Here is a 25,609-nt window from a genome sequence, read left to right as displayed (position 1 = left end):
AAGAAGGTCTTGAAGATTGCAGGCGCACTGGTCTGGCCCTCAAATGGTAGCCAATGAAGGAGAATGGAATTGGAGGCAATAACGGCAAGTATGTAGAGAGCAAACGTCATTGAAAAGTTCTTATATTGATTTGGACCAGTTTACAAATATAAAGGATGATTGGCTCAAGTTTTGATTAAAGGAAAATGTATTTGTGTTAGCTCAGGCACTTGTCTGTACAATATCAGTAGCAATTTCAATCTACATGTAGTGCAGGATGTCCCTGCTCTTTCACAAGGCTTGATGTCAGAAGCCTGCAGCCAAATATACTGGTCTTTGAAATTGCCCATATCTAGAAGGGAAGCTCCATCTGTGATTAACTACAAGGAATTGGATCAGGTAGGCATGTGACTCCCTACACTGAATGTTGACTATTTCCTATGTGGGGGTGCAGTGTCACGGTGTAATGTGGGGGTGGTTGAAGAGTTTGGTGTATTTTGGTCCATAATTAAACTCAGGATTGGAAGGGCAGCTGTTGAGGATAATAAGTATTATGTACTGGGACATTGAGAGTTTTGCAGTTAATAAACAACATTGTGGGTAGTGCAGGACACTCCATTTTCGCCAGTAGAGCAATACCCTTTATTGTATTCTCAACACTCAATGTCCACATTAGTACCTGAAGCATGAGGGAAGTGGGTGACAGTGAGTTTGTATCTCCTCATTAGTAAGTGCATTCAAAGAGGGAGGAGAAATGATTTCAACATAAAATAATGTTCCAGGTGTGGTTAGCTGTATTTTAGCTAGTGTTTGTTGATGTAGCAGTGTATGTGTGGAGATTAACCAAAATGGAGAGATTCACATATGGATAAAAATGACTACCTAGCTATTAATAGATTTGTGATTGTTAATGAGGCAGTTAATGAATGGATATAGACTAATCTGCTTTGTGTAAGAGTGCTGATGTAGAGTAGCATTCTTTATAATGAGGAAATCATGTTTTAGATGATAACACATGGATTTATTTCAACACTGAAATAACTGTACAGAGGACAGTATCACTCTTTATTTACATGTGCACAGTATGTGACCTCTGACCAGCTGGCTCAGAGCCGGTCCATAGAGTGAGGAGGCTTTCTGAATCTCCTGTTCATATCTTTCAACCAAGGCTCCTGATTGTGGTTGTTAACTTGTGCCAATCAGATATTGCAAACTCAATGAGACCCACCTTGCCCTTGTTCCAATCACTACCAATCCATGCTGTCTTCAGCAGTGCTATGTAAACATGTCCTAATATCAATATCCTCCTCAATGCAAATCAATCATTGTACCAGTGTTCCAGGAATTGCAAGACCTTCTGATCCAATGAAAGGTGTTGTACAGTTTAAACCGTTGCATGGGAAATTTGTGTTCAAAGCAATGTGTTAACACAGGGCCCCATCAGTGTCAGATGAGTGGGTTGCTGAGGAAATGAGATAAGGGAAGAAGGTGGGAGTGGTGAAGAAGATAGGAATAGGCAGAGCAATTGCAGAAATATGTAATAGATGAGCTAGATATCTTTGACGCTAATAGAGGAGACATTAGATACAGTGTGAAGTGAAGGACGTTTCCTTTGTGGCCTTGTTTTCTGAATAAATCCATTTTGATTCTTCCTTGAGTGTAAATTGGAATGTAACACTATCACCATGGTTCACATTTGGGTCATTACTGGGTTTGTACTCTCCATATTTTGGGAGTATTTGGTAGGGCAAGGGTATTGAGTGATATGGAGATATGGCAGAAAAATGGATTTAAAGTACACATTAACCCCTTGTTAATGGAAATAGACTAGTGATTATCAGATTAGCTTGTCAGTTATCAATGGTATACTGATCAGGTTATGATATTATTAATTACTGTTACAAAAGAAAATTGTCAGTTTGCGGCTGTACAGGATATTGGTTAGGCCACTGTCGGAATATTGCATGCAATTCTGGTCTCCTTCCTATCTGAAAGATGTTGTGAAACTTGAAAGGGTTCAGAAAAGACTTACAAGGATGTTGCCAGGGTTGGAGGATTTGAGCAAGAGGGAGAGGTTGGCTAGGCTGGGGCCGTTTTCCCCGGAGCGTCGGAGGCTGAGGGGTGACCTTATAGAGGTTTATAAAATCATGAGCGGCATGGATAGGATGAATAGACAAAGTCTTTTCCATGGGGTCGGGGAGTCCAGAACTAGAGGGCATAGGTTTAGGGTGAGAGGGGAAAGATATAAAAGAGACCTAAGGGGCAACTTTTTCACGTAGAGGGTGGTACGTGTATGGAATGAACTGCCAAAGGATGAGATGGAGGCTGGTACAATTGCAACATTTAAGAGGCATTTGGATGGGTATATGAATAGGAAGGATTTGGAGGGATATGGGCTGGGTGCTGGCAGGTGGGGCTAGATTAGGTTGGGATGTCTGGTCGGCATGGACGGGTTGGACCGAAGGGTCTGTTTCCACGCTGTACATCTCTATGACTCTAAATTATTTATATTATCTGATCACCAGTGATTGTGGTTCTCTATTGTTTATCGTTGCTATTGCTGTGCTGGACACAGAAGGGATTTTTGATGTGATTTATCTGGTTTGCATTACAGGTGGTCTTTACCTAACCCAGAGCACTATACTCTACGGTATGCTGATGGGACCCAGCTTTACATTACAGAAAAGGTCAGTCCTCTGCTCCATGCACACCTAGTGTTTGACCTGTTTTAGACAATTCAGTAAACCTCACCATCTGTACTTGTGTGGGCAAATGAATGTAAATTAATAGCTGTTCTCCATTTTAAAATTCATAGTTGTCCTTCTTTGTTTTTCTCTCTTGCTACCTCTCTCAAATCCTCGCTTAAGACTCGCAATGAGATTAAAAATGGAACAATTTTGCGGTTGGCCATTTCCCCCGTGAGTATTTTTTTTTTACACATTTTGTGAAGTGCAAACACAAACTGTACATTTGGTTCATGTGATCCTGCACGAATGGCTTGTGGGAAAGTGCACTTGATGTTGATCCTTAGGTCTCATTTAAATAAGATCAGTGAGTGAGCTGCAGATGCCTAATGCATGGTCCCAGGTAGCTCTTCCATAAGGTGGGTTTAAATTTCAGGTCACTTCTGCTGTCGTGTTTTTGTTTGTTACTTTTATTAATGACCGGAGATGGTTTGTGAGAAGTTACCCTGTGCATATTTTGCAAATTAAACACCGGTGTACGCTTCCTATTTGTGAATGTGACTGGGTGGAACGTTAGAAAGTCAGCATTCAGAAGCCACTCCAAGACCAATGAGCAACTTCGGTATTGTAACTTAAGCTGCTGCAGATGGCCAGTGTTAACAGCTAAGCCAATCAGGAAGACTGCAAAAATCATTACTTATTGACCAACACGGCTGGAAAGTATGCCTGTGATGTGACAGCAAGTTACATTTATATATCACCTTCAATGCAGGAAAACATCCCAAGGAGTGTTTTTGTCATTCATAGGATGAGGATGTTGCTGGCTAGGCCAGCATTTATTGGCCATCCTAATGGCAGTTAAGAGTCAACAACTTTGCTGTGGGTCTGGAGTCACATGTAGGCCAGACCAGGTAAGTATGGCTGTTTCCTTCCCTAAAGGACATCAGTGAACCAGATGGGATTTTCTCTGAAAACCAACAGTGTCAGAAAGCAAAAACGTACACCGAGCCAGATTAGAGCACGTGGCCGAAAAGTGGACCAAAGAGGTCGGCTTTAAGTAGCAGTTAATTAAAGGTGGAAAGAGAGATGTGAGGAGAGAATTCCAGTGCTTGGACCCAGGCAACTGAAGATATGGCCGTCAGTCGCGAAATGATCAAACCTGGGCATACCTGAGGGCAGAATTGGAGATGCATAGATATTTTGGTGGATTCTAGGACTGGAGGAGATTACAGAGGAGGGAAGAGGCAAAGATTACTGTAGGATTTGAACTCCAGACAAATCCTGGCATTACTTAGCCAGGAATCTATGTAACTCAGTTAGCACAGGGTAATGGTCAGGTGGGACTTATTGCAAGTTGGGACACAAGCAGCTTTGGAATACATCAAATTTACAAACTGTAATTCGGGAGACACCTGCCAGGAGCAAGTTGAATAATTAAGTCTAGAAATAACAAAGGCATGAAAGAAGGTTTCAGCAGGGAACTGAGGCAGAGACAGTCCAGTAATGACTTTAGTTGTGCATCTCAATTTGGTTGGTAGGGCTCTCACATGGGAGTCATAAGGTCCCACTGCAGAGTTCAAGCATGAAAATCTAGGCTGATGTTTCAGTGCAGTAACCAAGGGAGTGTTTCCCTGCTGGAGGTGTTCTTGTTTGGATGAAATGTTAAACTTGCACCATGTCAGGTTGAGAGGTGACTTAATTGAGACATATGTTAATCAGAGGGCTAGATATGTTGGACAGTAGGAGCCATTTTCCTTGGGTGGCAATGGCTAATACAAGGGGACATGGATTTAAATTGAGGGGTGATAGATATAGGACAGATGTCAGAGGTAGTTTCTTTACTCAGAGTAGTAGGGGCATGGAACGCACTGGCTCCAACTTGCCAAATTTGAGGGCATTTAAATGGACATTGGACAGGCATATGGATAAGAATGGAATAGCGTAGGTTAAATGGGCTTCAGATTGGTTCAACAGGTCGGCGCAACATCAAGGGCCGAAGAGCCTGTGCTGTGCTGTAATGTTCTATGTTCTAATTCTTTTTTTTTATATTGTTACCAGTGTTCTATTTGAAGCTATTCAAAAAAAAGTCTGCCTATCAGATGGGTGTAAAAATTGCGCCACATCACTACTTCAGTGAAAAACAGGGGGGTTATCACTGGTGGCCTGAGCAATATCATTACACTTGTGTTTGTGGGAGCTTGATGGATGGAAATTGGCTGTTGTTTCCCATAATGAAGCAGTTCTCAATCTTCCAAAAATTGTTTGGATCTAAAACACTTTGGGACATCTGGTGGTCAGGGAGAGTACCACATAAATACATGTCTTTTGTTTATATTTTCTCAATACCTAGGTGGAGGAAATTTCTGCTCATCCAGTATTGGAGTTTTAAAAATTAATCATTAACAGGATCTGGGCATTGCTGGCTGGGACAGCATTTATTGCCATCCCTAATTGCCCACAGGGCAGTTAAGAGTTGACCATGTAACTGTGGTTTTGGAATCCTATGTAGACCACACTAGCTGGCAGTTTCTTTCCCTGAAGTGAACCAATGGTTTATTCCTGACAATTGACAATTTTTAATTCCAGGTAATATTTTAGTGGAATTCAAACTCCATCTGCTGTGGCAGGATTCAAACTCAGGTCCCCAGAACATTACCTCGGACTTTGGATTAATAGTCAACAGATAAAACCACTGTGCCATCATGAGTACTGGATGTTGGAGAAACAGTCTGATCATTTAGAGACAGTGGAGGAACTGAGAGAGTGGTGGGGTTTGTGTTGGACGTCATCAGTGTACACATGAAAATTAATCCTGTGGTTTCAGATAATGTTGATGAGGAGCGGGGGAAGGGAGCGAGTAGAGTTTTAAAAATAATTAGAATGGGGCCGTGGACAGATCTTTGGAGGCCACTGTGTGGCAGCAGGATGAGAAGATATTACAAACAATACTTTAGCTGTGATGAGACAGACTGGAATAAAACTAGGCAAGTGTGGGTCTATCCAGGTAGACAGCAGTGGAAAGTGTTGATCGGTTAAGATGGTCGAGGCTGATAGTTTACCTTTGTGACAGTTGTGTAGCATGTCATTGCAAAATCCACAGTAGGATTGGATGCAAACTATCAGCCCAGATTGGATGATTGCGACTGTGTAAATCACTTGACAGCTTGTGAACCCTATCTAGACGTGAGGTAAAAAGGTACTGGATAGTTAATACCTGTAGGGCTACAATTGTGGAGAAAGTGAGGACTGCAGATGCTGGAGATCCGAGCTGAAAAATGTGTTGCTGGAAAAGTGCAGCAGGTCAGGCAGCATCCAAGGAGCAGGGGAATCGACGTTTCGGGCATCCTGAAGTAGGGCTTATGCCCGAAACGTCGATTCTCCTGCTCCTTGGATGCTGCCTGACCTACTGCGCTTTTCCAGCAACACATTTTTCAGGGTTACAATTGTGCAGAGTTGGGGGAATATCAGTGCAGTCTACTTTCCCAGACCTGGAGCTATGAGTACCAGTCATTCGCACAGCCTCTTGTCAGACAACACTGTGGAGTAAAGGCAGGCTGGAAGAGGAAGAGGGGAGAGTGAGCTGGATGCATTCCTGTGGTATTGCATGTTCGGCATTATATTGATTTTAAAACTACTAATTCATCACATTGCAGAAGAGCTATTTCTCATGGGAACTATATTGTTAACAGACTCGAGCAGCCCGTCAGCTGTTGGAAAGGATACAGTCGTCTGGCCTAGACTCCCGACTCGATGCTCTGAAAGAGCTGGCGAAACTTTCTGCTGATGCCACCTTCGCCACTGAGTTTATCAACATGGAAGGAATTTTCATCCTCACTCTCCTGGTGGAAAGTGGAACCAAGTTAGTGCTAGTGTTTTATATTAAAAAAAAATAGATTCTTTAAATGGTTGCAAAGTTCAGGACTTGGACTTCAGTTATGTAGATAAACTGAAGAAACGGCAATTGTTTTTCTTTCAAAGATTAAAAGTAGGTTTAATGGAGGGACTTGGATCAAGTAAATAAAGAAACATGTTGCCTCTGTGAGGAGGCACTGTGGTTAGAGGCACTGATTTAAGATGATTGAAAGTGTGGATCTGAGGATTTTGTAATATATTTGGATATCATAATCCTGAATGCACTGCCTGGAAGGGCAGAAGAAGTATTCAGCAGTCATTTTCAGAAGAGGTTTGGATAAGTATTTGATAAAAAAAGCCCTGTGCAGAGCTGTGACAAAAAAGCAGTGGAGTAGGACTAAACAAACAGCTCTTTTTAAAACAGCCAGCGCATGCTGAAGAAGTCATATTAGACTTGAAACATTAACTCTGTTTGTCTCTCCACAGATGCTTCTAGATTCTCTACTGACCTGCACTTTTTATTTAACATAGGATTGGTTGACCTCCTTGTGCTGTGAATGTTTATTAAGTAAAATGGGTTTGGTAGTTAGATTATTAGATTAGATTACATTAGATTAGATTACATTACAGTGTGGAAACAGGCCCTTCGGCCCAACAAGTCCACACCGACCCGCCGAAGCGCAACCCACCCATACCCCTACATTTACCCCTTACCTAACACTACGGGCAATTTAGCATGGCCAATTCACCTGACCTGCACATCTTTGGACTGTGGGAGGAAACCGGAGCACTCGGAGGAAAGTATTTCAAAGATTTTGGAAACCACATGTAGCACATCGTGCACCAAGAAGTTCAACACCTCACTTCATGTTTTGAAAGTATCTCTCCAAGATACTGTCAAAAGTGCTCATTGCTGTACAGTGTAAATTTCCTCTGCCTACTACAGCGTCCACGTCCATAATCCATGTTCTCTGTGATGCCTCACCCCAGGGTTGTCTGGGAAGCAGAAAACAGCCATCTGTTTATGACCATTGACTCTCTATCGCTGCTGTGAGAGAGTTTTTACCAAGTGCAGGGAAGATGAACTGTTCGATGTAATAAAGTAAAATGTGAGACGGCTGGCTAACTGGAGAGCAGAGCTATTTCAGTCTGTGAAATGCGAATAGTTAATATTGTGCATTTTGTATTTCTGGCCTGTGCTAATACTTATCAGTTATCTTCATTTTGTGTTTTACTTCCAGCAACTTACTGGATAAATTCAGGTAAACCTTGTTCTTGTGTGAAATGTTTGAAACAGGAGTGGCTGACGGCTTCATCCCCATTGGATAACCATTTGTGCCAACATTAAATAATGCCCCATTGCTTTTAGGTAATTGGCAACATGTAGAGTGAACCAAGATCATTAACAGCCATCTTCCTTGCTTGTTCGGCCTCACACGTCATTTTGTATTGTGATGGACGCCTGCTCATCGCCTGTACCTATTGGACTGTTTTATTTATTGGTCGGTTTGCTTTTCTGTCTCGTATCCATGCTCCCCCTTCAGTCTGTCCATAACTGCCTGGAGATCCCTGTCAGTAAAGTGGGTTTTTCAGGACTGCCTTGCCTCCTTTGTAAATATTTGAATTATCTGCTGAGCAGGCTGTTTAACAAGCTGAGTATCGTTTTCATCCTTACTCTGAGAATTAGCAGGTGATTGGGTGGTCCAGTCACAGATACAGTCTGATTGGCTGCTTGGTTGAATGTGATGATGCGAGCTCTAAACATACAGATTCAAGCACAAGTGCCATGTTAATTTCCCTTAATCATGTGCATTTAACACTCTGCTTTGAACAGTTCCTGCCAGTCCTTTGGTGCTTAATCTGAGTGAAGACCCTAATTATTGCCTTGGAAGGTTGATTAAATTCAGTTGCTTAAAATGCTAAAAGGATTCCATAGGGTCGTTACAGTGAAACTGCCTCTGCTGGTAGAGGGGGCATAATCTTCCATTTGGGGTTAGGCCATTCCATGAGTGAATCAAAAGAATCAAACCTTCTTCCCAAGAAATCTCATAGAAATCTGAAGCTTTCTCTCCTAGAATATTGCAGATATTGGGAGTGGTGAGCAGCTTTCTAGCAGAAATTAATAGATTTTTATTAGCTAAGGGTAAACGTAAAACAAGTGGACACAAATCAATCATGATTTAATTGAATGGCAGAGCAAGCTTAAGACATTAAAAGGTGCTGCCTCTTCCTAATACTTCTATTAAATGTACACATGGAATTAAATAGTGACAAATCCCTAGGAACTTGCAGTTTCCATCCACTGGTGTTCAAGGAACTGGGGAGCACATTGTAGACACTCTACCTATAATCCTTCAAGAGTTCACTAGATATGGGAGTTGTCCCTCTGGATTGGAAAATTACAAAGTCATTTAGCTTTTGAAGAAGGGCAAAAGAGGAAAACTAAGAAATCACAGACCAATTAGCCTAACTTTGATGGTGAGGTCATTATTAGCTCCTGTAATTACTTAAGCACTTTAGTAGGAAAAATAGAGGTGGAGTAGAGGAAGAATAGACCATTTTCGAAATGGAGAAAGGCTTCAGAAATCTGAGAATTCAGAGTCCAAGTTCAGGATTCTCTTAAGGTTGACATGCAAGTTCAACTGGCAGTTTGGAGGGCAAATGCAATATTAGCAGATGTACTGCTGAGGCTGTATAAGGCTCTGGTCAGACCGCATTTGGAATATTGTGAGCAGTTGCGGGCTCTAGGTCTGTACCTGATGGAGTTTAGAAGGCTGAGGGAGGATCTGATGGAAATGTACAGAATACTGAGAGGCCTGAATAGAATGGATGTGGATAAGATGTTTCCACTAGTAAGAAAGACTAGGACCCAAGGGCACAGCCTCAGAGTTAAGGGACAACCCTTTAGATGAGGAGGAATTTCTTCAGGCAGAGGACAGTTAATCTGTGATATTCCTTGCTGCAGAAGGCTAAATCACCTGAGTGTATTTAACACCAAGATAGATAAGCTCTTGATTAGTATGGCGATCAAGGGTTGCCGGGAGAAAGCATGAGTGTGGGGCTGAAAAACATATCAGCCAAATGGTGAAGAAGACTTGATGGACCAAATTGCAAAATTCTGCTCCTGCGCCTTACGGGTGGGGTACCTGAATACCTTGAACATGACTGGTCAGTCATGCCTGACAAACTTCATTGAATTCTTTGAAGGGGTGACTAAGGTGGTGGACAGGGGGATATCTATGGATGTTTATATGGACTTCCAGAAGGCACCTAATGAAATCCCATTTAAGAGACTGCTAACTAAGGTAAAAACTCACAGTGCTAAGGGCAAATTACTGACCTGACTTGGAAATTGGTTGAGTGGCAAGCAACAGAAAGTAGAGTTAATGGGTAGGTAATCGAATTGGCACAATGTGACCAGTGGTGTCCCACAAGGATTTGTATTAGGGTCTTAGTTATTTATATTATTCATTAATGACTTAGATATTGGCATAGGTAATAATGTATCCAAATTTGCTGTGGACACAAAGTTAGGTAGCATTGTAGACCATTTAGATAGTTTATCAATATCCCTTTGTAATTTTAAGCTAAGTGACTGAACAAAACTGTAGCAGATGGTGTTAAGTAAAGCAAACATGAGGTGATCCATTTTGGACCGAGAAAGGATAGATCAGGATACTTTTGAGATGGTACGAAGTTAAATGCAGTGGATGTCCAAAGAGACTGGGGAAGCTCAGGTGCATAGATCTTTAAAATGTCACAAAGCAGTACAGAAAATAATCAAGAAAGCTAATGGAATACTGACCTTTATATTGGGAGGACTGGAGTACAGGATACAGAAGTTATGCTGCAGTTATACAAAATCTTAGTTAGACCCCACTTTGGAGTACTCTGAGTAGATCAGGTCACCACACCTTAAGGAGGATAAATTGGCCTTGGAGGGAGTACAATGTAGGTTTACAAGAAAGATATCAGGGGTTAAGTTATGAGGAGTGATTACACAAATTAGGCCTGTTTTCTCTCGGATTTAGAAGACTATGGGGTGATTTGACCAATGTTTTCATGATATTAACGGGAAAACAGGGTAGCTAAACTATTTCCATCTTACATGGATTTATGCAGTTTTTGAGCAAAATAAATTGTAATTCTGCAAGTACAAATTCACCCCACAAAAATTTGTGTGTGCTTATGCAGGAGAGAACAAGTCAGTGTGTGCATGTGGGTATGTGCGTGGGGGTGTGAGTATCTGTGACAGAGCTTGTGTACATGTACGTGTGTGAGTGTGATGGGGTATAAGTCTGTGAGAGTGTGGGGAGAGTATGAGAGAGGGTCTGCGCGAGTGTGTGGGACCCCACACTCACACCCACACATGCAGCCTCTCACAGACTTCTATCCCATTGCACTTGCACCCACACACACACCCACATGCACACACTCACTCAGTCTCCCCTGCACATGCTCACACACATAAGTTTGTGGGGTGAATTTGTACTTGTAGAATTACATTTTATTTTGCTTAAAAACTGCATAAATCCATGTAAGATTCAATAAATCCCACTTTAGAAATAGAATCAGTCTGACCTAACATTGGGACACAGATAGACTTTAACTTCACACCTTTAATAAATTATCTGAGCTGAGATGGCACCTATTGTAAAAGCTATCTTGAGAATGTGACATTAAAAAAGTTCTGGGATTTACATATGAAGGAACCAAAATTAACATGATCATTCTAAAAGATGAAAGACTTAAGCTAAATTTGTTTAATATTACATTCCATGACACTGCAATCCTGTACCTCTAAATTCTGTGTCTTACGATTCTGCTCCACAACACCTGATGAAGGAGCAGTGCTCCAAAAGCTAGTGCTTCCAAATAAACCTGTTGGACTATAACCTGGTGTTGTGTGATTTTTAACTTTGTACACCCCAGTCCAACACCGTCACCTCCAAATCATAATATATTTCAGGCTAGGTATTCAGTGGCACCCCAAGATTTGGAAAAACTGTTCACTTGGGCACAGGATGGACACAGTTATTGATGTTTCCATCATTTGAGCAGTGTGTGTCCTAGTCTGTAAACATGAGCTGGCGTTCTCTGTACTGACCTATTGAACCACCTGTTTCCCTGCAGTTTTGGCGAGATGCTGGCCTTCACACTGACCGCATTCCTGGAGCTTATGGATCATGGGATTGTCTCGTGGGATATGATCTCCACTGCCTTCATCAAACAGGTCAGGAGAGAGACAGACTAACAAGCAAATGTCTGTGGTATCCTCCTCCCATTCAGGTCTCTGCCCTTTATGTCCTCCTGAATGAAACAGACACGATTCCTCATCAGCTGTCTAGAACTCTTTTGGTATCTAGGATCTGTTATCAAATGGTATGGATCATTGTTCTTAGCTCTGCTCTATTGTTAAAAGGAGAGACTTGCATTTTTTATAGTGTCTTTTACAACCTCAGTGTCTCAAGGCAGAGGCTGAATAGGCTGTTTTCCGTGGAGTGTTGGAGGCTGAGGGCTGATCTTACAGAGATTTATGAAATCACGAGGGGCATGGGATGGGGGGAGTCCAAAACTAGAGGGCATAAGTTTAAGGTGACACAGGAAAGATTTAAAAGGGATGAAAAGGTTAACTTTTTTCATGCAGAAGGTGGTAAGTGTGTGGAATGAGCTTTCAGAGGAAGTGGTGGAGGCTGGTACAATTACAACATTTAAAAGGCATCTGGATGGGTATATGAATAGGAAAGGTTTTGAGGGAAAGGGACCAAATGCTGGAAAATAGGACTAGATTAATTTAGGATATCGGGTCAGCATAGACAAGTTTGACCGAAGGGCCTGTTTCCTTGCTATACAGCTCATTGACTCTAAGTTGCAGCCAGTCAAATACATATGAATTACAGCCATCTTTCCAATCTAGGAACCACTGCAAATAAAAAGGCCCCAAGTCAAATGACCGGCTAATCAGTGTTTGTGATGTTGGTTGAGGTATAAACGTTGGCCAGGACACCATGGAAATTAGCAATCAGCAACAACCCTGGCCTTGCCAATGACACCCATATCCCATGAGAGAATAAATTTAAAATACTTCAGAATCCTGCATATTTTAATGAGGTCAGCTCCCATTCTTCTAAACTGCAAATAATATGGACCCCTGTCCACTCAGCATTGCATTGTGGGACATTTCCTTCATCCCAGGGACCACTTCAGTGATTAATCACTGACCTACCTCCAAGTGTATCCTTCCTTCAGTATGAAGTTATAAATCACGCAACACCAGGTTGTAGACCAACAGGTTTATTTGGAAGCACTAGATTTCGAGGTGTAGCCTCTTCATCAGGTGGTTGTGGAACAGTGATGAAGAGGCTGGGCCTCGGAAGCTGGTGCTTCCAAATAAACCTGCTGGACTACAATCTGGTGTTGTGATTTTTACCTCTGTCCACCCCAATCCAACAACGGCTCCTCCACGTCATTCCTTCAGTATGAAGACCAGAATTACACACAGTGCCCAGATGTTTACTCACCAAAGCCCTGTATGATTGTAGCCAAACCTTATTCTTGTACAATACTTCATTGCCAGTCCAATAAAGACAAACTTTCCATTTTCTGTCCAAGTTGTTGGATTTACCTGTATGCTAACTTTGTGTTCCTTATATAAGCATACCCAAGTCCTTTTGAACATTAACATGTACAAGTTTCACAACTTCTTGAGTAAATGACCTCATACTTGCCCATCATCTGCCATGTTGTTGCCCAGTTAACCTGTCTATACCTTATTGCAGCCTCTTTTGTTCACCTCTTAGCTTACCTTTTTTATCTACTTTTTGACTATATAAAGCCAATGTGTCCAAATTTGCCATCTGTTGATTTTTAAATCTCAAATATAAACAGTGAATAGATCCAATCCCAGAAGTAATTGTTGTAACACTCCACTGGTCACAGCCTACTGCGGTCTGGTGCCTGACCATCAGCTGGCAAATGGATAGTCATTGCAAATTGAATTATTTAGTGAAAAGGCACAGAACTGATCAGATTTCTAATGGAAATGTTTGTAGCTGAATTAAGGTGGTGAGGCAGGGTTTTGAATGATTATTTATCTTGCTAGTTCGATACATCTTTTCACCATGTATTTGTTTATTCGTGAACTCCTCCATTGTGAATACTGTGTGTATGTGTATGTAATGGAGGGTGTGATGTTGGTGTGTAGACATTATAAGGCTTTGCTACAGCCAGCACGATTTATCCATTCCACATGTGATATTGAAAAGTAATTTTCTGTCTCTCCTCTCAGAACTTGTCAGGCCTAAGCTGGATGGTGTAATGGACTAGGCCCTTTCACTTGCGTGCCTTGATCCAAATTACATTGTGCACAAACCAAGAAAATTCCCAGTTTAGGCACCGAGATCTATGACACAGGGAAAAGGCCTTTGAGTTTGCACCATTCAAACCACATAACTATTCTAATCCCTTTTTCCAGCCCTTGCCCCATAGCCTTGCATTCTTTGGCATCGCAAATAGAATCATAGTGACATAGAGATGAACAGCATGGAAACAGACCCTTCGGTCCAACTAAATACTTATTAAATGTTGTGAGAATTTATGCCTCTATCACCCTCTTACAGAGTTTCAGATTTCTCCTACCCTCTGTGTGAAAATGTTTTTCCTCACATCCACTCCAGACCTCCTGCCACTATCTTTAAAGCTGTGCCCCCGGTCATTTGTTCCCTCCGCTAAGTTGAAAAGTTCCTTCCTATATACCCTCTCCGTACCCCTCCATAATTTTATACATCTCAAGCATTTCCTCCCTCCATCTCCTCTGCTCAGAGGAAACCAACACTTGTCTGTCCAATCTCTCTTCATAGCTAAACTCTCCAGGCCAGGCAACGTCCTGGTAAATCCGTCTCCAGTGCCTTCACATCCCTCCTATAATGTGGATTCCAGAACTGCATGCTCCAGCTGTGGCCTAACCAACATTTTATACATTTCCACCATAATCTCCCTGCTGTTAAACTGTATGCTCAGCTAATAAAGGCAAATATCCCAAATGACTTCTAAACCACCTTATGTACCTGCCCAATACCTAAAGGAGCTGGTAAACATGCAAACCAAGGTCTCACTGATTCTCTCTCTTTCCCAGGGTCCTACTGTTCACCATTGTTTGTCCTTCCCAAGTGTGTCACCTTGCACTTATGTAGAGCCCATTTGTGATAATAGAAGAGCATTCTTTAGAGTCCAGAAGTCTGCTGGAGCGATAAATGGATAATTGTTTGCACTTATGCAAGAGCAGGTTGTTCTGTAATTGGAATTGAGATGCATTGTTGGCACGGGAGACATTTCCTGTGCACCGACCCAGGTCAAAAAACATCTTTGGAGTTCTTCATACTGACCTTGAATCTCAAACAGAGGTACTTTGTTCCTTTTGTACCACACCATGATAAGCACAGTTTTTTTAAAAATATACTTTGCTGTAAGATGAGCTGGAACTGGCAATGTGCCAGATCCAGGAGAGCCTTGAACTCAACACTAGTGATACAAATAAAAGACTTGCATTTACACAGCATCTTTCATGACTATAGGATTTACCAAAACACTTCGCATTCAACAAAGTGTAATAACTCCCCTTCTTCAAAGTCTTACTGTGGGACTTTTTATCGGAGAGGACAGCTCGGCCTTGGTTTAATGTCCTCATTGAAAGCGGGCACCTCTGACAGTGCAGCACACCCTCAGTAGCACTCTAGACTGTTAGCCGAGATTATTGCACTTACACTGGAGTTGGAAGATCCACTTAAGTGATTTTCCCACAATGGAGCCTTTACGTTTAGAAACCAATAACGTTTGAGTTCTGGACAGGGAGTTCAAAGAGAAGGAAGTGATAAAAGGAGGCTGAAGAAAAATTATCAGAAGCAGATATTTGACAGTTAGAATGAAAAGGTAATAATTGGCTGAGGGAGATGTGGAGTAAATAAAATCTTCTGAATAAAAAGCTCCCTGCTCCCTTGGTTTATGTATGTGACAGCTGTAGCTCAGATATTAAGAATTTCGCCCGAGTCAAAAGTTGTGGATTTGATTCCCAAACTAGAACCGAGCACAAAAGAATCTAGACTAATGCTTTATGTAATACTTGGGAGCGTTGCATGATTTGAAATGCCATCTTTTAGATAAGGCATCAAACGTACTCCACCTTCCTATCAGCATCATAAAATGATCTGATCTGATCATAATTACATTGCTGTTTGTAAGAATTTACTCTGTGCAACTTACTTCCACATTTCCTTTGTTATGGCAGTGACTCAATTTCCAAAGTACCTCTGTGATGACAAACAAAGTTCAGCCCCGCCAAATGTTAAGTAATACATTGTGATTGGAAGAAATGAGCGGTCACATATCACTTGGGAGATGACCGTCTATGGGCTGAAAATCAATGAGATCTGAGTACAAATTCATTAGTGACTAAAAGCTGTGTCACAGGTTAGCAAGGGCATGAAACCACAGGCAAGCTAGTGGTATTGTGGTAATTTCAGTCTTCGAGTTAGACCATGGTTATGCTGTGGGGACACCGACTCAAATCCCACACAGGAGCTAATGGAATTTACATTCAGTAAATCCAATCTGGATTATAAAGCTAGGGAAGGAAGTCTCCAATTCTTACTGGATCTATGATTCCAGACCTACAGTAATGTGAAATGGATTAGTGCTGAAGGCCAGTTAGGGAATGGAGAACAAATGCTGGCTTTACCAGTGATGTCCATATCTCAAGGAAGGATAAAAGAGGAAGGAATAAAAACAAACCAATCATCAGGTTTTATCTCTAGAGGGATAAGTTGTGTAAAAGTAGAGAGTTCATGCTAAGCTCTGTGTTGAGCTTTGGTTAGACTTCACTTACTGTGTGCAGCTGTGTTTACCATATTGTTGAAGAGGGTGGAAAGTGCAGAGAAAATTTCCAAAGAAGACAGCAGCAATATCTCTTAGTATATCAGCCTGGGTCTCTTCTGTCAAAAGGAAGACTGAAGGGTGACTGAATAGAGGTCTTTCAAATGAAAATATTCAGAATTTTAGTGAATATGGACAGAATATTTTCTCTTGTTTGGGGAAAGCAGAACTTGAAAGCTATTAATATTTTAAAGAAAAAGCCACCAAGAAATTCAGTAGGGTATTCAGCATAACTAGGAGAAAGTGAGTACTGCAGATGCGAATGGGCTGATGAAGGGCTTATGCCTGAAACGTCAATTCTCCTGCTTCTCAGATGCTGCCTGACCTGCTGTGCTTTTCCAGCACCACACTCTCGACACTATTCAGCGTAGCTGTTTACCCAGAGGATGGTGAGAATGTGGAATGTGTTACCACAGGAGGTGTTTGATATAAAGGTTTGTGTGATGCAGGCATTGTGAACACTGCAGTGATTGAAACAACTATCAAGGGATCTCCCTGCTGAACATCATGAGAAAAGTAGTTGCCTGTGTTGCCGTTGTCAGACTGCAGATCCTGGCTGAAGCATCTGCCTTAAAGTCCATGACTCTGTCAGACCCGGGAGGTCTACAATCGACCTGATCTTCACAGTCCAGTAGCTGGAAGTGAAATGCCATGAACAAAAGAGACAGCTAAACATCATCTTCATCAGTCCCACCAAGACAATCAACTACATGAACAAGGGTAATCCAGTTAAGCTGCTGGAGAAAATAGGCTGCCTGCTGTAATTCCTCAATGTGATCTCCTATTTCCATGACGACGTGATAGTCAAGGTCTGCTATAACAGCAACAGATTTGTCCTACTGGTCGAACAGGATGGTGTTCTGACACTTAGTCTCTTTGGGATGTAAGTCTTACTACCTTCAGGTCATTTCCAGGTTGTGTCTACTCATAGATCAGAACTGACAGAAAGGTATTCAGTCTCACTCACCTGAGATTCAAGTCATATTCAAAGTTGCTTCACTCTGATGCTGCAGCAACACTCCACACCGAGGGTCACACACGGTGACAGATGGACAGACTCTGCCACCCACCTCCCCCCCCCCCCAAAAATTTGCTAAGAGTTTAATTTGACCCTCAGCATCAGGAAGACAAATGTCCTGGTCCAGGATGTTACCATTCCGCCATCTACCAGCACTGACCACGTGGTGCTGGAGTTAGTGGATAATTCCACATATCTAGGCTCCACAATCTCCAGCAATCTGTCACTTGAGGCTGAAATGATCACACACATTACCAAAAGCTGCAGCTATGTCTGAGCTGAGTGAGAGTGTGGAACAATAGCAAGCTGACTGAGAATGGTATATCGTAAGACAAGGTGTCTGGGTAATAAATGATCTGTAGGACAAACGTCTGAACAATCTCCATTCTCAGTGTCCCCAACAAATCCTCAGTATCTCTTTGCGGACAAGGGAACTGACTTTGAGGTCCCTTAGAATGTGTTAATTTCATCAACATCCACTCATTGTTAAGCTAATGATGTAGACACTGGCTCAATCATGTTCACTAGAACACTGATGGCTATTTGCCTAAAGACTTTCTGCCCAGTGACCTGGCTATTGGGTCATGACCCCATGAGTGTCCAAGTCTCCACTACAAGGTCCACAGACAAGTGAGATCTGACAAAGGCAGACGTTGATGATTGGGAGACGCTCAGTGAGGGGCCAGGACTTCCTGTAGGCTGACTGCCTGGGAGGGAGTAGAATGAGGTGAGCAGATTGGGAAGAGGAGCTGGGGGAAACAGAGGCCATTTTCTACCTGCCTGGGACACTCTGTCCCTCTGCAGGAAATGTGGCCACTCCAGAGTGGGAATCCTGGGATACAGCAGACGGTGCTTTATGTGGAGTTTACCATCACAGCAAAGATCATTGTCTTGTAAGACAGAAGGCTGCCACCACCAAGGTGAAGCAAGACAGGAAGAACAATGGAATTGGGAATACAGCTTTACAATGGTGGATTCAGATGAGGAAATGACAGGAGGTCTGAATGCAGCTGAAATGCTAGCATGGAGTAGTTGGGCTGAATGGCACAGAAGCTGAATATGTATCCTGTTGTATCATTGTTGGAAAGCAGCTTGAGGTGTCGCAGGGTCTATGATAGTCAGTGTCTAAATAAGGGGCCACTTTTTCCTTCCTTGTTTTAAAAATGGGAAATAGTTTAATGTCTGAGCAAGTGACCCCAGTGAAAGAAGCCCCTGTCAAGCGTTTAACCTCAAAGTTTGTAGCTTTCTTCTGGAGTATTTCAGTTCCCATCTGCGGTGACACAAAGATCGCTGAGCCTGGACTGAATCCCAGACTCTATCCCGTGGGAAACTCCAATGCTGACTTTAGCCAAGAAATCTTTCCCACAGCTCAGAGGCCTCTTGCAAGGACACTTACATGGCACAAAGCCACTGTGTTGAACTCCTTTCTTTTTACTGTGTCACACATCATTGCCCAGGACTGGAGGCATTCACTGGACTGTCAGGACAAACCCCCTGAAATAAAAAGGGAGAAAAATAAAATTAGAAATGCTAGAAAACAGAGAAATAAAAACAGTAGAAAAATACATCTTCAACTCCAGTCATGTTGAGAATATAGGTTAATGTTCCAGTATAGTCCCCATCTATGAACTATTTTCAAAGTCAAAATGGAGTTAAAAATAATATTAACTATTTATTGTCTGTTGGGAGAGGAGGAGAATGAGGTGTGTGCTTTTTGAAGATTTTGATATTGGTCTCCTCCCAAACCTTAAACACATTTTGCAATCAGTTTCCACAGCACTAGGTCAATCTAGTCTGTCCTCATTTCAATCTCTGATTATAGCTTTCTCGAAACTTCTATATTCCTTTTCCTCAAGCTGTTATGTAATTCTCTTCTTTTCAAACAAAAATGACTGGTGAAGAATTGGTGCTTCTAAGACAGTGGAGGAGGAGGAAGCAGCGAGGGAAAAAGTGAATGAATGCTTTCTCCCACTGCGTTGTGTTGAGAGGTTTGTGTGTGTGTCTCTCTCTCTCTTTTTCTCTCTGCCTTTATTGTATTCTGACTCTTCTAGCTTTTTCTCACTATAGATCTCACTCCTGCTGTCACATTCCTTGTTCTTCACTTTTGATCCCATCTTCCTATTTCTGTCTTTTTTGTTAAACCATTTTTTGCTCATTCTGCTTCTGCTCAGCATTCTTTCATGCCTTTCTATCTTGTGTTTTCTCTCTCTCTCTCGTTCTTCCCCCATCACAATTAACTAATAAATCTCTCTCAAGTTCTCCTCCTTCTCAGTCTCTCCTCTTGCATTCTCTGATCGTTCTCTCCTGTCTGTCCAGTGCTATCCCTCACTGTGAGATTGTGGGGATATTAGAAGGTGGGAGACCCCTTATTATGAGAATTGGGTCACACTGAAGCAGAATGCTGAGGTTTGTGGGTTTGATGGAACGTGCTGAGTTGTTTAATTAAATCAGCCTTGCCTGTTCTAATTAGCACATACAAATGTGACTATTGCTGTCTGACAAGATTGTTCCTGCTCTTAGCTCCTGGATTTTGGATCGTAATGATATTTTTTTTCTCAGTGGCGTGGGGAAGGGGTGTTGGCTGGGGAGTGGAATCCCTGAATAAGACAGATCCCTGCTATTGGGTTACAAAAAGAATGACTGTTCTATCTTTAAGCAGCTGCAGCAGGATGAGAGGATTACAGACCTTTCTGTTCTTGTGAAGGAATGTGTGTATTTATGCAGCACCTTCTCACTTTTCTGAAACCAATATTTCCCTTTGCATGGAAAAAAACCCCATCTTGAACTGTGCTGGTTTATAGACCACCACTGCAGCCATTTTGTGCACAGAATGATCCTGCAGACAATAATAAGCTGAACGATGACTTATTGGTAACTAGTGGCATGGGAGAGGAGGGCCTAAAGCTGCTCTGAATCTACAGTGCTGATGAATTGGGTGCTTCAGACACAGGACATTCCAGACCCCATACCCCACTTCCCACCTCAGCCGAGCAGTGCCCTTGACTCAGCTTGGGTGAGGGCTTTTGCCTGAAACGTCTATTTTCCTGCTCCTCGGATGCTGCCTGACCTGCTGTGCTTTTCCAGCACCACTCTGATCTAAACTCTGGTTTCCAGCATCTGCAGTCCTCACTTTTTTGCCTACTCAGCTTGGGTGAGTCATGCCCTGGTTCAGTCTGATCAGTGCGGGGCCATCCCAAACTCCGCTGGAGAACCTGGTTTATACAAATCACTTCTTCTTAGAATCTCTGCAGTGCGGAAGCAGGCCATTCGGCCCATTGAGTCCACACTGACCCTCCGAAGATCATCCCACCCAGACCCGTATCTCCCCACCCCCTCCCCCCCCCCCCCCCACCCACCCAATCCCTGTAGCCATGTATTTCTCATGTCTAACCCATCTAGCCAGCACATTCCTGTACACTATGCAATTTCCCATGGCCAGTCCACCTAATCTGCTTGGCTTTAGACTGTGGAAGCAAACCAGAGGACTCGGAGGAAACCCACGCAGTCAAGGGGAGAATGTGCAAATTTCACACAGACAGTTGCTCGAGGGTAGAATTGAACCAGGGTCCCTAGCACTGTGAGGCAGCAGTGCTAACCACTGAGCCACTGTGCTGCCCTTTTGCTGCAGTAGGCAGGTGGCATGTGACACTCTGAATTGTTTTTGAGAGGAAGTGGTGGGCTGTCTTTCTTCCCAGCACAGGTCTATTTGTAAACATTCTTTGTGTTGGTCAGTGTTGTCTTTTGTTGTGTTGACTGGTGTCTCTAAGTCCGGAGATCACAGTTTCAAGTTCCGCTTGAGGTATGAGCACAGACCCAGGCTGATGCAGTCAGTATAGTACGGGGAGAATGCATTGTCGGGGGGGGGGGGGGGGGGGGTCAGCTTTTGCACAGACCCTAAACTAAGGTCCCCCCTGGCCTCTGGGTGGATATTAAAAAAAGATTCTACAGTGTTATCTGAAAAAGAGCAGCTTCTCCTGTGGAGTATTGCTGTGCATGAATTGGCTATCCCTCAAATATGTTCATTAGCTGGAAAAGACTTTGACTTTGTGAGGCTGCGCAGGTTGATATAGAAATGCAAATCCTTCTTTCTCGTCTGTATGTGTGGGCTGATCTCTGACTACTGCACTGATTCCTGTCTGTCTTGGCCTGTGAAAAACAAAATTATCTTTCAAGAGGGACCAGGTGGATGAATCCATCCTTCAAGACCAAATATGTTTTGGCATTGTTACTGCTGCTGTTCAGCATAGCCATGTGGTTAGGTGGTATTTTGTGTACATGATGCAAAACAGCGCCAATGCACATTTGAAGCAGTGGCTAATGTTTGCCTCTGTAAATGTCTCCTGGTTTCATTAGCTCTCATTACTCCTCTCAGTGCTGGAGGAGCCTGCTCATAGATTTCCGTGCAAATGATCTAACCTACTAAACAGACTAACCTTTCCATATCTTAACAATTTGCAGTTATGAAATTCAGGAGAAACAGGTAGAAGTATGCATCTTTTACCAAATGGAGACCATTTGGCCCTTTGACTCTGTACTAGCTCTTTGCATGATTGTTTCAAACTAATCCCATTGTCAAATTTTCTTCCCACGTTGTGACCATCTGCCTATGTTTCTGAATACTAAATGGAAACCTTTACCTTGCTCTGGGAGTTGGGCAATTTTGGGACCGATGTTGTTTGCCCATTCTAGACACCTATGTGCTGTTTTAACCAGTGTTTGCTTCCTATTCTGAATGGTGAGTTTCTGTTTTTCTTTTCCACAGATTGCAAGCTATGTCAACCAAACGTCAGTGGATGCTTCCATCCTGCAGCGGTCACTGGCCATTCTGGAGAGCATGGTGTTGAACAGCCAAAGCCTCTACAAGAAAGTGGCAGAGGAGATCACTGTGGGGCAACTCATTGCTCATCTCCAGGTGTAAGTGTTACACAGCTCACTGCTCAACCGCAGCTGTGAGTGTCAGACAGCTCTGCGGAGCTGCACGTGTTTCATTAGAGCTTGAATCCTGAGCAAAACGTTGAAACTGCGCTGCGTCTCTTTGTTTCTTTTTACTGCAGTGAATTGTTTCCTTGTTCTGAAAACTATATTAGAGTAGAATTGACTCATAGCACTGACCTAGTCTCTCAATGAATGGGTGAGATTAGTCAAAGGAGGAGGGGTTGCAGACTTACTGATCCTGAACTGATGAAGCAGTCTAGTAGAGTTGCTAAGAAGCCTCTCTGTCGAATGAGAGAACACTGCCATCTACTGTCAATGTGTGGTTATCATTGCAAAAACACTTCAGATTCAACCCTTTCCCTGTCATCACATGAGAAGGGCAACAAAACAAAATCTGAAATGGCTGTCAAACATTTCCTAGATTAGAATTATAGACTGTAGCACAGAAAGAAGCCAATTGTCCCATTGGGACTGTGATGACTCTTTAACAATCACTCCAGCTACTCCCGGTTATATACGACGCAGTCAGACCAACTCTCAATGGCAATGTTTCAGTTTAAAGATGGCCTTAGCTCACATCTCCTCCTGAAACATGTCAGTAAAGGTTTGGCTCTTGCAAAATGGTGTCTAATCCCGTAGAGTCTTTTTCTCAACCCCTTCCCCTGCCGGTCTGAGGTAGCAATCACAGTCAAAGCTGTGATAATAACACTGGAGTAAGAGTCAGGCCAGTGGTGAGGTTGAAGGATAAGAACCTGAACAAAATGGAGAGGCTCAGCCTCATCCTTCTAGTACAGAGACCTTCAGGAGAAAAGACTCATTGATTGCCTACCTATAGATATTTTAGTCTCCGTACCTTTGCCCGGCAGATTATTCCAAGCATAAATCAACACGAGTGACAAAGTTCTTCCTAATATCCAAGGAGGAACTGAACTCCAGCACGGCTAGAGAATCTTATGAAGAGAGGTTGACTGAGCTCGGACTTTTTTCATTGGAGAAAAGGAGGAGGAGAGGGGACCTAATTGAGGTAATCAAGATAATGAGAGGCATAGATAGAGTCAATAGCCAGAGACTATTTCCCAGGGCAGAGATGACTAACACGAGGGATCATAGTTTTAAGCTGGTTGGAGGAAAGTATAGAGGGGATGTCAGAGGTGGGTTCTTTACACAGAGAGATGTGAGAGCATGGACTGCATTGCCAGCAGCAGTTGTGGAAGCAAGGTCATTGGGGATATTTAAGAGACTACTGGACATGCATATGGTCACAGAAATTTGAGGGTGCATACATGAGGATCAGTGGTCAGCACAACATCGTGGGCTGAAGGGCCTGTTCTGTGCTGTACTGTTCTATGTTCTATGTTCTAATTGGTGCAGCTTTCACACCAAAGTCCTCTCCCTCCTGATCCTTGTAATGAGCTTGGGAATGCTAGCTTGGCAATTCAAGGCTGATCATAGAATCCCGACAGTGTGGAGAGAGGCCATTTGGCCCAACAAGTCCACACTGAACTGTCTGAAGAGTATACCTCCCAGACCCAACCCCCTACCCTACTACTCTACATTTTCCCTTACTAATGCACATAACCTGCACATCCTGGAATACTATGGGAAATTTAGCATGGCCAGTTCATCTAACCTGCACATCTTTGGATTGTGGGAAGAAACTGGAGCACCCGGAGGAAACTCACGCAGACACTGGGAGAATGTACAAGCTCCACACAGACAGTCGCCTGAGGCTGGAATCGAACCCGGGTCCCAGGCGCTGTACCCAGAACGCTGGGGGAGGAAGAAATGGAGGGCTTGGAAGCCTTCATCATGGCGGATAGAGGTGTATAGGGACTGGATGTCCATGGTGAATCTTTGCTAAGGACCGTTCGTTCATGCTCAGTGAGAGGGAAGTCTGGGGGGATGGTGAAAACATGGCAGGGTGATTAATCTAGAGACCAGAGTAATATTCTGAGGACTTGGGTTCAAATCCTGCCATTGCAGATGGTGGAATTCCAAAATTTAATAAAAATGAGAAGTTTAGAGTTTAGTGATGAAAATGAAACTGTTGCTGATAGTTTGTTCTATTTAAACTGGTTCACTAATGCACTTTAGGGGCAGCAATCCGGTTAGAATTTGGTTTGTACCCCTGTTAAAGAAGTTGGCTTTCTAGCACTCTTACCTCTGATGCAGGAGTTGAGTTGAGCTGTTCAACCTGATGCTTCAGTTTTGGGGAGTACTGTACTGTTCTGAAGTGCTGTCTGGACTGAATGGCCGCCTCCTGCATCATAACGATGCCTTCATTCTTATGGGTGAAACATTAAATGGAGCTCGCTCCTGCCTTTTGTTTTTATGTGAAAGATCTCATGGCATTGATTGGAAGAAGAGCAGGTTATTTCTCCTACTGCCTGTCCCAGCATTTAGACCTTGACCAACAGTTTGCTGATGATCCATCACATTGCTGTTTGTTAGTTGCTGGGTAGCCTACACTGATTCCAATTAGCACAATCTTCGCTTCTTACGGAAGGCTTTGAGACACGTTTGTCTTGTAAAAGATGTCAGATAAACTCCTCATGTTCACAAGTTTATGGTCGTGCAACCCTGAGCAAGGTGGCTGGATATCTACAATGATCAAGTTGTTTTTTTTGTATACCTTGATAATGTCCCTACCTCCGGGTCAAAGGTTCTGGTTCACGTCCCACCTCTCACAGAACATATCTGAACAAATAGATTTAAACTATGTATAGAGTACACTGCCGCAGCAGTGTCGGGGTGTTTGAACCCACAGCAATACAGACTCTCGCAGCCAATAATTCCGAACATGCCATTATCCCCACAGATCGAACCAGGAAATCCAGACTTACGCCATTGCGCTGATCAATGCTTTATTCCTGAAAGCACCAGAGGATCGTAGGCAGGTCAGTGTTCTATCTGTCTCTTCACCTGTTTGGGTGGGCAGCTCTTTTTCTGCACTACAATCTCCTCTAAACCCTCTTGCAGCTTGCTTTGTAGTCTCATCTGCTTAAAACATTTTGCATTAGAGTGACTTTGTTGAATGTCATTAAATGCTGTTTTTACTAACTGAGCACTCTGCTGCTCACTGCCATCCATAACCTCTCTCCATTCATTGTAATTCCCTGCTGGTTTTGTCAACTTTGCTTGCAACAGAGCAGCAACTTTTGTTTATCTTGATCCCCCTTGATGTGGTAAAACATTCCCAGGAACTTAATTGGAC

General features: G+C 42.9%; 1 protein-coding gene across 5 annotated transcripts in view; it reads left to right on the top strand.

Moving 5' to 3' along the window:
• LOC122559944 (engulfment and cell motility protein 2) overlaps positions 1 to 25,609 on the top strand; it is a 174,214-nt gene that overhangs the window by 75,799 nt on the left and 72,806 nt on the right. For 3 of the 5 annotated variants that reach the window (XM_087994987.1, XM_087994984.1, XM_087994985.1), the window contains exons 4-10: positions 2,594 to 2,666; positions 2,847 to 2,897; positions 6,353 to 6,522; positions 7,757 to 7,777; positions 11,649 to 11,748; positions 22,223 to 22,374; positions 25,214 to 25,292. In XM_087994987.1, coding sequence (XP_087851113.1) covers positions 2,594 to 2,666; positions 2,847 to 2,897; positions 6,353 to 6,522; positions 7,757 to 7,777; positions 11,649 to 11,748; positions 22,223 to 22,374; positions 25,214 to 25,292 — 646 coding nt within the window. The remainder of the gene's footprint in view (positions 1 to 2,593; positions 2,667 to 2,846; positions 2,898 to 6,352; positions 6,523 to 7,756; positions 7,778 to 11,648; positions 11,749 to 22,222; positions 22,375 to 25,213; positions 25,293 to 25,609) is intronic. The other 2 variants (XM_087994988.1, XM_087994986.1) reach the window with 1 other exon arrangement.

This window comes from Chiloscyllium plagiosum, unplaced genomic scaffold (genome assembly GCF_037043375.1).
Source record: "Chiloscyllium plagiosum isolate Xiang-an unplaced genomic scaffold, Cpla_swu_hap1 HiC_scaffold_15, whole genome shotgun sequence".
NCBI classification, from domain to species: domain Eukaryota; kingdom Metazoa; phylum Chordata; class Chondrichthyes; order Orectolobiformes; family Hemiscylliidae; genus Chiloscyllium; species Chiloscyllium plagiosum.
The sequence above is the reverse complement of the archived record's forward strand: the minus strand, read 5'-3'. Positions and strand labels throughout refer to the sequence as shown.